Source organism: Gouania willdenowi, chromosome 13 (assembly GCF_900634775.1).
Source record: "Gouania willdenowi chromosome 13, fGouWil2.1, whole genome shotgun sequence".
Classification (NCBI taxonomy): Eukaryota; Metazoa; Chordata; class Actinopteri; order Blenniiformes; family Gobiesocidae; genus Gouania; species Gouania willdenowi.
This window is the reverse complement of record NC_041056.1, coordinates 11,419,645-11,437,953: the sequence shown is the minus strand read 5'-3', so window position 1 is coordinate 11,437,953 and position 18,309 is coordinate 11,419,645. Positions and strand designations below refer to the sequence as shown.

The following is an 18,309-nucleotide window of genomic DNA, read 5'->3' as shown; positions in this document are numbered from 1 at the left end:
GCAGAATAACAATGTAAAGAGGAAACACTAAAAGGGAAACTGCACTCTGAGGAATTGTGTGTGTGTGTGTGTGTGTGTGTGGGGGGGGGGGTGCATTGAGGGGACTTGTGTATAAATAGAAACAGAGTGCAGTGTACAAAGTAGATGACAGAAGCCCACGATGGGAGTATGTTTGAAATAACTATCCAAAATCCTTGATTTTAAACCAGAGGGAATAGCTTCACCAGCTCCAGACCATCGACAAGAGACAGAGACATAAATTCGTTTCAGAAATTAAAGATATTAACCAGATATTAATTAGCAACTCCTGGCGCTAAGGATAGTAAACATAGCATGGAAACTAGAGGTCAACAGGGTTCTGGTTGTATAACCAAAGTGCTTGTCCAAAACAATCTCTTGGGGTCTCTACATAAAGAACAAACTGCATACAGTAGAAAAGTGGTGCACACGTGAGGAAAAACAGAAACCTGCAACCCAGTAGGTAACCTTGGTAAAGGTCGCTGACAAAATGCTCTAACTTTATTCAGGGGAGCAGGAGAGTTTCAGAAGGAAGCTAACGAGAAGGCACACTGTTTCAGTGTAGTCGAGTCTCTCCAATCACTTGCATTTTGACTGTCAAAAGCACTCGGTGGTAATTCTACTGCTCAAGATTCAGGGATGAGGAGCTCAACGAGTCTTCTGATTAAAGAGACACTAGACAAGGTCTAGATCTAGATTTGTACGCACACTAAATAAAGACCTGCACATCTGAAATCATAGGGTGTCGGGTCTTAAATAAGTGGCATGAAACTTCAAGTTATTTGATATCAGAAACCACATCAGAATAGTAATGATAATTACATGCCAAAACTATTTTTTCCCCCACCTTTTCTTTAAGTTCACGTTTATAGAGAATATTTTACCAGCAGCATTTTTGAACTAATGAACTAATAGCACAAAAAGCTCAGCATCTATTTGTGCTCATTGCAGTAACATGCTGCTTTTTTAATTATCCAGTCATGTGCTGGAGAGGGTTTTAATGACTGTAAGTGTGGCCAAAGACTGCAGACACAGCAAAAACACCTCCTCTTAGAATTTTTCAAGCATGTGATTTACAAAAGCACTAAAAACACAAATCAACAACCTCACAGAAAGTACAATATCCAAAGACTGAACGTTGTCCATTGTCATTCTAAGGAAATTAAGGTGTTTATATATTCTTTAATTCATCTTCATCAAGTTCTCTTACACTGAAATCGTCCCTGATTAGGTCAATAACTGATTTACTCTAACATTGTGTAAAGTTCACATGTTAAAAACAAGCAGATTGCTTATCTGAGTTATGGACTGAGGAAACAAATTGAAAAACAGGATAGGACCAAGAGACATTGGTCCGTGCTTTTACAGTATGTCCAAGACACTGAACAATGGTCCCACAAAAGATCATCAAGCAGCTACAACTGGTTGAAAAGTCTTTACACTGGCTCCCAGTTAGCCTCAGAATAGACTTTAAAGTTCTGCTGCTGGTGTATATACGGTATCTGTGAATGCATTTGGTCTAGAATTCATCAGCAGGTGGGCCCTCTTGTCGCATACGGCCCGTTGCCGCTAGGGGGCTCTACCGCCATGTGGATGAACCTTCTTGGACGCTGCCAACAGCCTCCGGCAGGGGGCACCCTCACGCCACTCTCAGGCCCTTCGGCTGCATGCGGCCTGCCTCCAAGAGAGGGCGCCACCGTACCACGGATGACGCCTCTCACGGTGAGGAATCCAGAGTGTTTGACCTCTCTTTCCCTAAGGATAGACAGGTGGAGAGCGCTCGCAGCTCCTCCCTGGGTGTTACGGATGATATCGAAGGGATACAGGCTGCAGTTTGCATCTGTTCCCCCACGGTTCGCTGGCATAATACACTCACAGGCCAGAGGAGATTCGGCCAGTGTGTTAGGAGAGGAGATTGCCTCTCTGCTGCACAAGAAGGTTATCTCCTTGGTTCCTCTCGCTCAGTCGCGGGAGGAGTTCTATTCCAGGTATTTTCTGGTCTCCAAATGGGTGGAGGGGACCGAGACCCATCCTGTCCTGGATTTACAGGCCCTGAACAGGGGCCTCACGAAATACATTTTGATGATGCTCACGCCTTCCTCCCTTTTGTGTCTGGTGCAACACAGCAACTGGTTCACATCTGTTGACCTAAAAGATGTCTATTTTCACGTTACAATATTTCCCCCTCACAGAAAATACCTACGGTTTGCTTCCAGTTGATATGCTACAAATACCACGTACCCCCGTTCGGCCTCTCTTTGAGCCCCAGGGTGTTTGTGCACTGCAGGGATGCAACGATCACCCCGCTGAGGAGGCAGGGCATTCGCTTGGCCACGTATCTGGACAATTGGCTGCTCCTGGCCCAGTCGGAGAAGGAGACCAGGACGCATACATGCATCCTGCTGCATCACCTGTCTGTTCTGGGATTCATGGTGAATACAGAGACAATGCTATTTCCTGCGTGTTCCCTACACAGGAAATAGCCTTCCTGGGCCTATCTCTGCACTCTGTGCCTTTCACCTTGCGCCTGTCGGCAGAGCGGGTGAGGTACTTCAGGGCGTGTATTGCGCTGTTCTGAAAGTTCGGGTTGATAGCTTCGGCCATCCTCGTGATCCGGCTTGGTTGCTTGCACCTGATAATTCCAGCTGTGGGTGGCCTCACATGGGCTCAATCCTGTGTGTCATGGAGCACAGAGAGTTTTGGTTACACCAGAGTGCAGTGCAGCGGCATTGTCGGGCCCCCGGCTTCCTGACAGAGGGGGTGCTTATGGGCACCTTCAGAGCCATGAAGGTGGTCTCCACGGACGTCAGTTTGTCAGGCTGGGGTGGGGCTGCATTGAGGCCACTCGCTGATCCTGGTGGCTCCACATGGCCGGCCATGCACTGGTTGGCGGGAATTTACCAGCTACTGTGTGCTCCTCCCTGACAGCTCCCGCTGCACAGAGACCTGCTGTCGCAGGCGAGGGGCACAGTTTTTCATCCACGCCCAGAACATCTGGTGCTGTGGGCTTGGCTCATGAGTGGTGCAATCTGTCTGCCGTAGGGTTATCACAGAGTGATTGCTACCATACAGAGTACCCGGGCTCCCCTCCACTAGATCTCTTTATGATTGCAAGTGGAGGGTGGTTGAGGAATGGTGTCTCCAAGGGGGCCACATTCCCTTCCATTGCCTGGTGGGCTGTCATTTCTGCAGGGCCTGATTGACAAACACAAAGCCTTTTCCACTGTGAAAGGGTATTTGGCCATGATCGCCTGTCACATGGGCTTTGAGGACAAACCGGCGAGTCAGCACCTGCTGGTCTGCCGGTTTATGAAGGGTGCGCGCAGGCTCCTCCCCGTGTCCAGACTGATGGTTCTACCATGAGATTTGGCAGTGATTCTGGAGGCACTTAAGGGTCCCCCGTTCGAACCGATGAGTGAGACGGACCTGAAGTTCACCTGTCCTGTCGCTGGATCTGGCTTTGACCAAGAGGGTCAGCAACATTCATGCGCTCTTGGTTTACCCACCATGCGCTCAGCTTTTTCCAGGTGATGGGAGAATCATTCTGAGGCCCAACCCGGCTTTTGTGCCGAAAGTGGTGGCTCATGTTCTCCAATTCACCTGCTGGCCTTTTCTGCCTCACAGGGTGAGCAGCAGTCTCATTTGTTAAATGGTAAATGGTAAATGGTAAATGGACTAGATTTATATAGCGCTTCATCCCCACACTGAAGCAGTCTCAAAGCGCTTTACATATCAGCTCATTCACCCAATCACTCTCACATTCACACACCAGTGGGACAGGACTGCCATGCAAGGCGCTAGTCGACCACTGGGAGCAACTTAGGGTTCAGTGTCTTGCCCAAGGACACTTCGACACATAGTCAGGTACTGGGATTGAACCCCCAACCTCTCGATCAGAAGACGACCCACTACCACCAGAGCCACGGTTGGTCTGTTCGTGCGATCTGCACTTATATGGGCAGTACAAGGTGCCTCAGGTGGAGCGATCAGCTGTTCGTCTCCTGGGCCAATCCCCATAAGGGGATGCCTGTCACTAAGCAATGCCTGTCACACTGGGTGGTGGAGGCTATTGCTTTGGCTTACTCGAGTCAGGGTCTGCAGCTGCCATTGGGTCTGCGTGCACACTCGACTCGGGATCTTGCCACATCCTGGGCTTCGTTCAGGGGAGTGTCTGTTCAAGACATCTGTGTGGCTGCGAGCTGTCCTCGCCCCTCACGTTTGTCCGCATTTACATGCTGGACGTATCTGCCCCGTGCGTGGCACGGGCGTTTTTAGTGTTCTGATATAATCAGACTTCTGCCCTGAAGGCTGGTGCCATTCGATAAGAATGTCTACACTACGGGAGTTTCCATATCCCAGAGTGAGACATATCACCAAATATTATGAAATAGAACTTAAGGTTACTGTTGTAACCCCGGTTCTATGAGTGATATGAGTGAGATGTCGCACCAGACTGCCCTTCTTTCTCGAATGAGGAGAAGGTTTGCTTATTTGAATGGTGCGCACCTGTCCATCTCCTTTAATAGGAGGTGGGAGGGTCTCCCAGCGGACTGTCATGCTTCACCGGCCAATCAGGATTGGCATTGTGAAATAGAGTGCTTCTGAGGAATGTAGACAGAGGTCACTTCCCATAGTGAGACATCTCACTCATATTACTCATAGAGCCGCGGTTACGACAGTAACCTAAAGATTTATTCTTCCTTGGGGGCAAATTGTTTTTTATGAAAAAGAAAAAAAAACATTTATCTCAAGTAAAGATACCAAAATAGAAGCATTAGGTGAGATAGAATTGTGTGTCTCACCGTCAACAAGCAACACAACAATTGCACGGACCAGAGTTTCAACAAATACTAACACTTTCAGCCACAGTTAGTTAAAGCTGTCACTCACACAGTTTGGTGCATTGAATGATATTGAAACAGGAAAAGAAACTTTGAGGCTGGAAATGTTGCTCTGGAATCAAAGCAGTTTCGGTTTCATTGTGACATTTTGCAGGAAATAGTTAAAAGAAATCATAGAGCTAAAATAAAAGGTCACTGAAACTGAATTAAAGGAGATTTTTTCAGGATATCACACTTTGACACCAAGCCTCAATGACATCCAAATACGAGTTCTAACAAACTGTACAACATGATTCCACCCACTATTAAAACTGGACTCAATATATTGTACCTTACTGTTATGTGCAATATAATTTATTTATTTCTGTTCAATACAATAAGGGTCCCTTAATTAACATTAATACATTATTAAGCATTAACTAACAGTTTATTAGAATAGAATATAAGCTTTTTATTGCCATTGTACAAGATGTACAATGGAATTAAGGTGCTCTCCAATAATGACAAATGACATTACACGCGCTTAAATAAAATAATGGAAGAAGAATATAGTAATATAATAATCTGCACACAATATACATTACTATAACATGCACTATAAAAATGTAATCATAATATGTTTATCATATTAGCTAACATTAACATATCAACACATCAGTTACTTATTAATTCATATATTAGTAAGAGTTAACGTGTTTTCCTTTGTGCTTAAGGTAAAATAAATATTTTAATTTGACTTTGTATGTCTCGCTGCTGTCATGTGTGAACTTCCCCAACGAGGGATTAAAAAAGTACAATCATCAATCAATCTCTGTCTCTGGTGTCATGGCCACAGGCGCCATCTGTCTCCATGGACTGATCCAAACAAACAAGAAAACAAAACAAAAAATTGACAACAGAACATGACAAATTAAAATGGTTTTAATGCTCTGCACATGTACTAAACTCATAGCACGCAACCAAACTCAGTTAATATAGATAAGAAAAATAACCCTCCTCATTTTACAAATACTATAGTTAAGGTCAGTTCTATTTATCTGTTGGTTTATTGGACGTGGCTGCTTTCCGTCACACAGTAACAAATAGAGAAATTATCACTTTGATTCTTCAGGCCTTTGGACATCAAAACACTTTGGTTGTATGAAGAATATTAATAAGCCAATTACTCAAAAATGTTGACATGTTTATAGCAGTGTGAGCTCAAACTGTGATGAGTTCCCCACTTAAAACAATAGGACTGTGACTCACCCATAACAATATAATTTATGCTTAGAGCCAACCTCTAAAACGTGCAGAAAACACATTACAAATAGTCAGAGGTGTAGCGAATACTGATAAATCCTGCTCAAGTAAAAGTAAAAAGTAACTCAATTAAATAGTACTCAAAGTAAAAGATACTAGTTACTTTCACTGCTCCGCGTTTATTTTTGGTGACAAATCTTTCCATGGTTCCCTTGCATACAGTAAACATCTCATGTATAAACTTAAAAAGGAAATTTTGCACAATTGGAACTTAATCTACTTTTAATTTATAATAAAAAAGAAATGGTTTGTCAAAATTTAAAATAAAAAAAAAAAATCTCAGGCTCTAAAACTGAGAAAATACCCAGCATTCAATGCTGTTTTGGCGCTGTGCATTAGGTATTATCTGGTTGGTTGGCTATGATGTGATGCATTTCATTGTTGTCAGCTCATTTCATTTTTTGTAGTTTCACAATGTCCGTTGTTCAATTTAAACCAAAATAATAATAATTCACTCACCAGCTGTTGGGTGTAGAAATGTAATGAATGACTTTACTTCTTTTAAAACGCACTTAAATACAAGTAAAATGACTGATATAGAAATACACTCAAAAAAATACGTACCCATAATAAAAGCAACTCAATTACAGTAACGTGGGTACTTGTGATCAGTTACTTTTACCTCTGCAAATATTGCATGTCAATTAAAATCAACATTACTGATAGATTGATACATCGGCCAATATTTGCGTTTTTTACGTGTATCGGCATCGGCCGACGTGGGCTGCTGCGTTTGCGGTTCCGCATCATTTACAGAGAGCAGAAATATTTTTTACTTGTTCTTGATCTACATCACGTTTTTAATATTTGTTAAATATTTTTTATTTGTTCTTGTACTACATCACCTGTTTTTTAATATTTGTTAAATATTTTTATTTGTTCTTGTTCTACATCACCTGTTTTTTAATATTTGTTAAATATTTTTATTTGTTCTTGGTCTACATCATCTGTTTTTTAATATTTGTTAAATATTTTTATTTGTTCTTGTTCTACATCACCTGTTTTTTAATATTTGTTAAATATTTTTATTTGTTCTTGGTCTACATCATCTGTTTTTTAATATTTGTTAAATATTTTTATTTGTTCTTGGTCTACATCATCTGTTTTTTAATATTTGTTAAATATTTTTATTTGTTCTTGGTCTACATCATCTGTTTTTTAATATTTGTTAAATATTTTTATTTGTTCTTGGTCTACATCATCTGTTTTTAATATTTGTTACATATTTTCTACTTGTTCTTGGTCTACATCATCTGTTGTTAAATATGTTTTACTTGTCATTCTACCTCACCTTTGTTCATTTTAATAAATGTTCCTTTTTAAAAAAAAAAATAAGACTCGTACCATTTGTTATCATTGTGTAATTTTTAAGATGTAAATTGAGGGAGCAAAAGCAGTATCGGCTCCAAATAATGGCAGTCTGTATCGGTCATCGGCTAAGGCTGATGAGAAAAAAAAAGAGAAAAAAAAATGGTATCGGCCCGAAAAATAAATCCATTTTGGTCCATCCCTAATCAACATATTGTGGTTTAATTTCTAAAAAATCTCACAAGTAAAAAAATCACTGACTTATTTTCATCCAAAAGTATCCTTTTATCGATTCTACCAAATTTTAAATCTTGCTGCCAGACTCTGATTTAAGTCCTGATAATCAGCATCACTTTTTGTTTCTTAGCATTCAGTCCATATGAGAAGTTTCCCGTATTGGCTTTGACATATCGAACATACAGTAGCAGGCGATTCTTCCTCTATAGGTCACATTACACAGTAAACAGTAAGTGGAGCGTTACTGTACCAGTCCTCTGGCCAAGTCGAGACACATTCTATTTGAGAAGAATGTCAAAAATGCTTGAATAAAAATAAATAAATAAAATAAACAGAATTATCAAGTGATATTTTCTGAATGATTGTTTTTTTATGCAAAAAAAATGAGTGAAAAGCGAAGAGGGACTTGCAGGGCTTTGAGTTGGAGCAGAAAAGATAGATTTACCCTGGAGAAGGACAAAGCCTTGTTGGACTGCACAGCACGCATCAGTGAGTAAACTGCTTCACTTGGGACGACTAAAGAGTCACATTCTCCCATCAGGCTTGATCTGTTGCAGCTGATTGATGACAGCTCCAAGCAGGAACTCAGTACGGCATTACACTCAACTTCTGACATCATCTAGATTGAAATTAAATATGTATGAAGTCATCTTTGCATCTGGAGAAGCACATGTATTTTTACAGTAAACTAACATGTGGCTGAGTAGAATTTATAGAGGTCATCATAAGCAAAAATAAATAAATGTGTGTGTGTGCAGGGTAAAGCTTACTTTTAGAAACAGGTTGGCATGGTGTTCTTCAGTGTGGATCCAAGTGTCCTCAATTCCAAAGGCTTCTGATGTTGATCTTAGAAAGTCTTTCTTAAAGGTTTGAGCTACAGAAACATTAAATAGTTGTCCCACACGTTTCAGTGAACATGGCCTTCATCAGGGCAGGTATATTGGGTCTTCACAGCTGCAGCTTCTAATTAATTAGAAAGTCATGTGATCAAAAATGTCACAATCACTTAGAATTAAACAATTTCAGAGAACCAGATTAACAGCAAAAGTGACAAAAAAAACTGAGGTAACTTTTTTCTTTACACATGTCACAATAAGAAAATTGTACCAACTTGAAAAAAGAAAAAGTTAAGATTAAATAGCCAAAAATGAAATGCTTTATTCCAAGTAACATATACGCACATATACACACACCTTCATACAGAGGTTAAAGTAACAAATTACAAATACATTACTGTAATTGAGTTGCTTTTATGAGTACTTGTACTTTTTATTGTATATTTCTAAATCAGTAATTTTACTTGTACTTCACTGTTAAAAAAGAAAAACCACATGTTTTATACAGATGCCTTTATGGAAAATAAATTGTTCCAATTGTTCAAGATTTAAAGTTTATACATGAGATGTTTACTGTATGCAAGGGAACTGTAGCAAGATTAATTACAAAAATAAACGTGGGGGTGAAAATAACTACAACTAGTAACTTTTACACTTTAAGTATTACTTAAGTTTTTTTTAATTTTACTTATTTTGATGTATTATTTACTTGTACTTGAGTATTTTATGTATGATTTACTTGTACTTGAGTACAGTTTCTTCCGTTTGTTTACATTTTTAAGGCAGGTCTAAAGTTTGCAGGGAACCTGTATCACACCTTACAGGACATTTTTGAGTACTAGGTCTGCACTTCTCATAATAAAGATGAACCAGAAACCAAAAATGTGGAATAAATGAGACACGTAGAATAAATTACTTCCAACTCATAATGTTTATTATTACCAAAAAAAAAAAAAAAAACAAACCAACACAAATGCCACAAAACCTAGTTAACCAAAATGCAACGTATTTTACATCAATGTGACTTTCATTGTAAATATGTGAGACAGCAAAAGGGGAAGAGAACAATACAGGGAAATGTATTTCTAAATATGGGAAAGAAAAAAAAAAAACTTTGAACAAAACTCAGCCTGCTTGGCATTGTTTGAGACATTTATCTGTACAAGAAACTCTAAAGAGCATGTTTTGATTTTTTTTTCAACACAAAGTCTATGCAGCTGCCAGTTTCCTGATGTTCATGATCAGCCTCTGAGAGTAGTCCTTGTGATCCACAGGTTTCACGTCCATCACTGTGGCTTTAATCCTGGATTCATCCTGTCAGGTGAGGAAAAAACACTTTCAGACAGAATACAGATCTATCTAAATTATTACACAGTAAAACATGAAATAAATTATATTTAATCCATTTTTTTCTTCTTAAGTTTCTCTCTATCACTTAGCAGTACACATCCCTGAACCAACATAACTCAGAAAAACACCAGAAAAAGGCCCAAAACAATTTGAGTTGAATGAATGCAAAATGCTGGCCTGTGTTTAAATTACTTAAATTATAGGTCTGCCAGTGAAATGACAGGATTTTTGTAAAGATGTGACAAATAAGCCACAGTTAGTGTCTTTCAGTCTTTCTTTTCCTTCCCTTTCTCATATAAAAAAAGTTAACTTAGCACAATATAGTTACTAAGAAGATTGGAACCTTAACATTTAGTTGACTTTTAGTGAATAAACAGATAAAATTTTCCATTTACTATATAGCAATCTAAATATTAGAGTCAGATTTAAAACCGAGCCCCAATACGACGCAGAATTGACATCTGAACTAATTCAGTTGTTAACTCACTCGGTGCCATTGACGAGATAACTCGTCATTTGCGTTTTTTTTCCACAGAGATTACTAGAAAACACCCTGGCCGAAGTCCCTCATCAATATCTAAGCTGTAGGGTGTTGGAGTGACCAATTGTGCCCTGAAGATGGCAGCAGTGCACCTTTAAATGAGAGATTAGCCACTGATGCTACCATTAGCTGGGGAGGAGAAGCAGGAACGAGTGAGATTATGGCGCTACGGAGTGATAGTGACGTATCCAGCAGCTCACAGCTCCACATACTAACGGAACATGTGTGGACCTGAGTGGATTATTGATAATGTTGCGATGGTGAGATAAAACCATCAACTAACAGGGCTAAACGGGTCATTGCTGCATGTCGGGAGGAAGAGGAAGTTGTGTGTACAGACTGACGGGAGAGAAAGTTGGAGGAATGCCAAACAGTAAGAAATCCATTCAACTCTGACCCAGATAGATAAATAATAATAACTTTGCCATCAAAAGCCCTGTCTCAGTTATTTTTTTTTTGTTTTATATAAGGAAACAATGTTCAGATGTTAGAGTTGTCACTAAAGCAAAAAAAAAAAAGTTTTAAAGTCACTGACTTTTTTTACAAAAAGGCTGTTTTCTCAGCTTTTTGCTCTGAAACTGAAGATTTGTGTAAAACTTGCTCTATTCAACGGCTGATTACAAAAGAACAAAACGAGCCAGAAACAATTTTTTTTTTCAGAATCTGGTGTCAGATTTCAGATAGTCATAGTAGAAAAGATTCTGTGGGTCCTTAAAAATCAGTCAAAAAATGCTCAAAAACGGCTGGCACTGAAGGGGGTAGAAAATCTGAAAATGGCTGGCACTGAAGGGGGTAGAAAATCTGAAAATGGCTGGCACTGAATGAGTTAATATCTCAGTCCCTCCAAACAAACAAATTCAATGAAACTCCACATTATTTGCAGAGCTCACACTTCTATGCTTATATCATATGATGGCAGTCAGTTTTAATGGCAAATTGTTGAAAGAAATCTCTATTTTTCCAAAATCCTGCTCGATCGATCCTTAAACTATTCCATAATATTTTATCAAATTAAATGAAAGTTTGTCACAAAATTAAGGAAATTTAGATGAAGATCTGAAAGGGACTGAGATCTATCACTTATTACTTGGATATTGTCGGTGCCTTACATACAGTACATACTTTCATATCATTTACTCATTTCCCTGCCAATTATCTGCTGCTAAATTAAGACCAAATTTTTGGCCCCTTAATTAAAATAAGTTTGACACCCCTGCCCTAAACTATTATTTTATGTAACAATATTAACCTTAAGGATATAGTAAGGTTAAAAGTAAGAGAAGGAAAATATAATTTAAAATGGGTTTATATTATATATATATATATATATAAAAAAAAAAAAAAAGTTTGGAATGATCTTGAGGATCACTAAGTTAATGAGTTCACTGTCTACATTTAAAATTAATTTAAAAAAAAACAAATGTTTTGCTCCAATTGAAACATAAGTTGATAAGCTGATGAATAACACTGTTATTGAGTCATTTCTATTGTCTTTTTTAAAATGCTGTTTGTATAATGCTATAGTGTCTTTTATAATGGTGTATGTATAATGCTATAGTGTCTTATAATTCTGTCTGTGTAATGCTATGGTGTCTTTATAATGCTGTCTGTATAATGCTATATTGTCTTTTATAATTCTGTCTGTATAATGCTATATTGTCTTTTATAATGCTGTCTGTATAATGCTATATTGTCTTTTATAATTCTGTCTGTATAATGCTATATTGTCTTTTATAATGCTGTCTGTATAATGCTATATTGTCTTTTATAATGCTGTCTGTATAATGCTATATTGTCTTTTATAATGCTGTCTGTATAATGCTATATTGTCTTTTATAATGCTGTCTGTATAATGCTATATTGTCTTTTATAATGCTGTTTGTATAATGCTATAGAGTTTTTTATAATGCTGTTTGGTATGAGCTCTGATAAGCAGTTACTGCTTTAGCACATTCCTTTGTTGGTTGTTAGAATGAATATTTATTCTTTGTATTGTATATGTTTGAAGAACAAATAAATATTTATCTTAAAACATTACAGGGAGTACTTTATTTGTGATGCACCTATAACGGAACTTAAACTTTTCCTTCACCTTTCCTCTAAAAATTCTCCATCAAACCTCCATGTAATTGTGAGGAAATAGGGAGAGCGGCCATGATGAATATCACAGTAAAACTGCTTTAACATCTAAATCATCTGAAACAATAGACGAGGACAATAGCTTGTTGATGGCACTAAGATGGAGAAACTGAACTAAAAGCAGGGTTTGCAGGTGTCTCTGTTAAAGGAACACGAGGTCGTTCCCAGCGACGCCATTGGCAGTTTAGAAAGCTGAGCTGAGAGTGATGGACACACTGGGCCCTACTGTGTGTTCAAGGCAGATGCAGCCACTGGCTGGGCTCCAGACTTCCTGCTCAGAGTCCCAGTCCAATCAATTCTTTCATGTCCTTCCCTCAAAACAATCCTCGTTCTGTGTGGCCAACAGGAAACGGTGACCGCCGCTAATCTGGGCGTGCCGAGCACCCTTCACTAAACCTCGGAAAATGTACTTCGCTCTCGCACACTAACTGTTCTTAGAAGGACTTTTGTCATTTACAGATTCAAATTTGGCCAAATTAGATTAAGATTCATTCTGAAGCAGCTGCACCATTAGTAAAATGCACAGGATCACAATACATTTCATTTGTCTTTTACTCACGTTATACGTTTCCAGCTTCACTCTGTTGCGGAAGACAAATGTGTTGAAGTTGGCGTGCTGGAAGACCTCATCGAAGGCAGTTTCATTCTGAATTAAATGAGAGGCAAATATTCCTTTAATCAGGAGTTTCACACTGAAGTGAAAAATCTTAAAGCATGCATCTGATAACCATGGCACTCAAAAACAACTGCTGTGATTTCTTGCTTAATTATGCTTGGAAGAACCAAAGCGTAGTGGTGGCTTTGACACATTTGCATTCGTCTGTGGAAGCTACAAAGCCTCGGGTCGAGCTCCTGCTCTGGTCATTTTCCTACAGTCGGTATCGTATTGAGGAAGAAAAGCTCTCACCGAGTCTCTCAGCTGCCCCAGGTAAGCAGCGTTCTGGCCCAGGATGGCTTCTGCACTCTCCTGGAAACAGGTCACCCACTGGTTGTCCGCGTAATCCGCAATGTTGGCCTGAAGCGTAATCCAGGAAACACAAGGCTACGGTAAACATTGAGGGACAAGGAAAAAATGCTTCTGGGAAAGCACTGAATCATGTCCTGTAACATTTCCTCATCGTCAACAAGACAATATTCTCTGTAGAGCTGCTGAATAAGACTTAGCACAGTCAGCATTTTTATACAAGCAAACCAATACACTGGTTACACAACACTGGGAATAATTCTTAAAATCCCAGCACAGGAAGGAGACTAGCTCAGCACTCAGATCAAGGTTGGGATTGAAAATGAATTGCATATAGGAAGTAATCATAATCAGTGAAGATGCAGGAGGCATCCTCACTAGGCTAATGCTATTGCTAGGTTAATGTTAATGCAAGGTTAGTACTAATGCTATTGCTAGGCTGAAGGTAATGTTAGGCTAATGCTAAAGCTAGTTAATGCTAGTGCTAGGCTGATGCTAATGCTAAGGTAATGCTACTGCTAGGCTAATGGTAAAACTAGTTAATGCTATTGCTAGGCTGATGCTAATGCTCATGCTAACTAAGGCTATACTAATGTTTGGTTAATGTTAATGCTAGGCTGATGCTATTGCTAATGCTATTGCCAGGCTAATGAAAACGCTAGGCTAATGTTAAAGCTGGCTAAGGCTATACTAATGTTAGGTCAATGTTAATGCTATTGCTAGGCTGATGCTAATGCTATTACTAGGCTACTGGTAATGTGACGCTTTTTCAAGAAATGTAAATATTGTAGTTGTTAGCAGAAATTTAAAAAAATCTGCTGCTGTTGTAAACATAATTTAGTTTCTAATTGTAATTATCATAGAAATTCTATTAAAAAACTGTCAATTACTATTTAATTAAACGCAAATCTGGGGAACATTGATAGACTTCTATGTCTTACACACATACGTAGTTAATTATTAAAATATGTTTCATATCAAGTTTTCCACTATACCTGTCAGTTCTCTTCAGGATTTTTTTGCCATTTAATTTTTTTCATTCAAATCGAGGGGTATACTGACAGATGAAAGACTCAGACGCCCACAATGAAAACATTAATACCAATATTTTTATGGATAAGGAAGCCTAACAAGTTAATGAAGAGATTAAAAAAAAACTGATTTGATGATAGATAATATTTTTTTGTGTATTTTACAGCTGATTTAAGATATGGGTCAAAACTGACCCCTGATCATAAAATATGCTAACAGAAAGCTAACACGGTATGTGCATGTGATGGCTGAATGACCTTCACTTACCGAGAGGATAAGACGGTACTTGAAGTTTGGGAACTCTTTGTCACATTTCTCACAGCGAAACATGCCGTTCTGCTGATCCAGCACCTTTTTGTTGCAGTCCTGAGTGGGGCACGCCTGATAAAGACAGTTCTCCTTGCGAAGAAAGACTATAGTAGCCACACAGGTGAAGTAATCTGCCTGAAAAACATTCAAACAAGGGTTCCTGTTCATTTATGGCAGAGAACATTGTTGGCATTCTTATGCTTGTGTGACCTTCATGCTGCTTATAGTGAGCATGGACTAAAAAAGCACGAAATTAACATATTCAACATATAAGTAAACAATCTGAAAGCCACATTAAAGCAGTAATTCCACACAATCGAATCTAGAGGGTCAAAACTAATTTGTGATAAGAAATCTCGCCAACCTTCGACATTCAAATGGTTGGTGAAACAAAGCATTGTGATTGATTGTAATCAATTCTAATTAAAAACCTCTAATTGATGAATTACAATTATTACGCAATTATATTTGTAATTGAAAAAAGCTGTGGCGGTTTTAGTCATAATTTAAATCTAATTGAATTCAGAAAGATGTTGTAACTGCTATGGAAATTATATAAACACTCAATTAACTCAACTTTATTTATATAGCACAAATTACAACTAAGTCAACTCAGCGCGTTTAACAAAATATATGGTTCATAGTAAGAAAGAAAGAAAAAGAAAGAAAGAACAAAAGAAAAAACCCAAGATCCACATGAACAAGCATTTAGCGACAGCGGGGAGTAAAAACTCTTTATGGGAAGAAATCTCCAGTGAAACCAGGTTCTGAGGTGGCAGCCATCCGCTACAATTTAATGAATACACAAATCTAGTGAACCTTGATACAGTTCTATGTCTTACACATATGTATTTAATTACTGAAATATGTTTTATATCAAGTTTTCCCACTACCTGTCAGTTCTCTATAAGATAAAATGATCATTTTTTATTAAAAAAATATAAATCTAGGGGTATATTGACAGAAAAATTACTGAGGCGCACACACCAAAAATATTAATACCAATATTTTAATTGATAAGGAACCCTAATAAGGTAACCAAGAAATAAAAAACTAATTGGGTGATAGATTATATTTTTTGTGTATTTTACAGCTGATTTAAGATCATAAGAGATGCTAACAAAGCTAACACAAGAGAAAGGATATGTATTATGGGGTAATTAATTAAGAAATAAGGTAATTGTAATTGATTTTCAGGGGAAAATATATGCAATTTGAATTATAATATGAAAAAATGCAAAGTCACCGTAATCATAATTAAGTTGTAATTCAACATTGAAGTGAAGTGTAATTGCCCCCAACCCTGCTCTACACAAGTGTTGATTTACTTCTTATTTTTGCTAACTTTTGCATTGGTCGTTAAAACACAAAGTTGAGTCTTGATTCTTGTGTGTTTTAACCAAGGGTTGAGAAGCTTGTTCAGGGTCAAAGCACAGATCAACACGTCTGCCACCTCCGAGTCACAGCTAGCCATTCAAAGGTCCTTTTTGTACCTCATTTATATGCAAAATTATCCTATCAAATAAATAATCAGTCTGCAGTGTTTTCGGTACGTGAAGAGCATCTGCTGCTGATTTTACGGAAACATTATTGGAGCACAGTCACAGTCGATGTCACTCTGAATATTTAAAAATAGCTTTGGGTTTGTCAGTTAATGAAATCATCCACACCTGCAGCGATCAGACTGTTTTTTTAATTACCAATTTCATTTACCAAAAAAAAAAAGAAAAAAAAAAAAACACACACACACACAACCTTTACTAATGCCTCATTCCCAACAGGTCTAATTAATCAAGTAAATTTTTCTTCAATTAGCATCTGAGTGAGTGGAGAGCAGGGGACACGAAGGCTAGCCTCATAAACAAACGCAGTGTCAAGAGGGCAGGACGCAACGAACCAGTGGCTGTCAGCTCGGCCACAGCAGCAGGTGGAAATGTCAAAGTGTGACAAAAAGTGTTTGTGACAGCGCCAATTAATTACACTAATATTTGTTTTGTGGAGGTCTGAAGAAGCTTGAAGGCTTCGGCGCTCATGTCCGTGGGACACTTCAGAGGTTTGAGGACAGGCTTGACTCGGCCTGGAGAGTCGTCCAAAGCTTTCAGCAACTCACTGCGTTTTAGGGTCAAAAGTAATTGTTTTCAGGGCAACTTTAACAGATTTATCCAGATTTTCATGCTGCACTGCTTAGGGAGAGTTTTGGAAGCAAAAAAAAAAAGTGAACTTGTTGCCTTTTTGAATACAGTATACATGCTAGTCCAGCCTGTATTAATCAATGACAGTGCAGTCACATTTTAAAATGAGCCTTTTACCTAATTTCTGTGAAAATCTGAATACCTGACAGAAACAGCAAATATGCAAGTCCAGTTATTATTTATTCATTACAAATCAGACTTTTTACTTTAGCTTGAAATCGATAGTCACAGATTCTTGGTTTTTTTTTTTTTTTTTAATTTTTTGCTAAGTACCAACATAACCACCTTAATTAAGCAAATATTCTGTATTCTCACAGCATATGTTAATATTAACATTTCTTGTTAGACTGTGACCTGAATAGATAACAATTCTAACCATCAGAAAAAAGTTTGGTGCTCCAGAAGGTATCAGACTTTAAATATTTATTTTACAGGTAAAATTAATTATGTTTATTTGTTCTGCACAAGGACTGCAAGTTAGCACTTAGAGCCGACGAGTCAAGAGTGCAATTGACCAAAAAAATATAATTTGCCAACACACCTGAGTGGAAAATTTATTTAGAGTAAATGTAATTTTAGTTTTATTTTAAATTTAAAAATGCAACAGAAAAATCTCCATTCTTTTTAATCTACAGCTTTAAGCATGTGGCCTTCAAAGTCCGTCATTTGTCTGTAACGGGGTGTGAAATGTGGGTGGATAAAGTGCATTTATTTTGCTTCTGTAACATCACAAAGTCACTGTGTTTCAGCCTCACAAAGCTCACAGCGTAAATGCACTTTCATTACAAACACTGGCTCTGTCTCTGGTACTCACTCAAGTGGTAACGTTACACCACCTCTCTTAAAAGGGCCACGTTCTAGAAAGCATTCTAGAAGCCACATTAATTGTATTCAGCAACCCAGATGTGCCCTGAAACAAGACATACTACAGATTTACTCACACACTCACACACATATTTGTTAATAAACAAACCTGTGTGGCAATTTGACCCAGAATCCTCTGTGAAGAGTTCATTAGGGAAAGAAATGATCGCAATTAATAACGCGTATCGTCATTATGGGAAAAAATATCGAGATGTGAATTTTGCCCTGCCCTAATTTGGATTTTTAAATGGTAATGAGGGTGGTTTAATTTTACTGTGATAGATACTAATCTGCAGAGCAATGAAAATTAAATTACAGTAAATTGCATACGTTTGGATTTTTGCATGTCATTATCCATAGGACACAATGAAGTGAG

The 18,309-nt window shown here is 38.1% G+C and overlaps 1 protein-coding gene across 1 annotated transcript in view; it reads right to left on the bottom strand.

The window, feature by feature from the left end:
• Positions 1–9,595: 9,595 nt before the first annotated feature.
• The window catches only part of rpa1 (replication protein A1), a 38,800-nt gene continuing 30,086 nt past the window's right edge, over positions 9,596–18,309 (bottom strand). Inside the window, exons 14-17 of the mRNA XM_028464743.1 lie at positions 14,836–15,012; positions 13,480–13,587; positions 13,132–13,218; positions 9,596–9,856 (exon numbers count right to left, since the gene is read on the bottom strand). Coding sequence (XP_028320544.1) covers positions 9,752–9,856; positions 13,132–13,218; positions 13,480–13,587; positions 14,836–15,012 — 477 coding nt within the window. The 3' untranslated portion in view covers positions 9,596–9,751. The remainder of the gene's footprint in view (positions 9,857–13,131; positions 13,219–13,479; positions 13,588–14,835; positions 15,013–18,309) is intronic.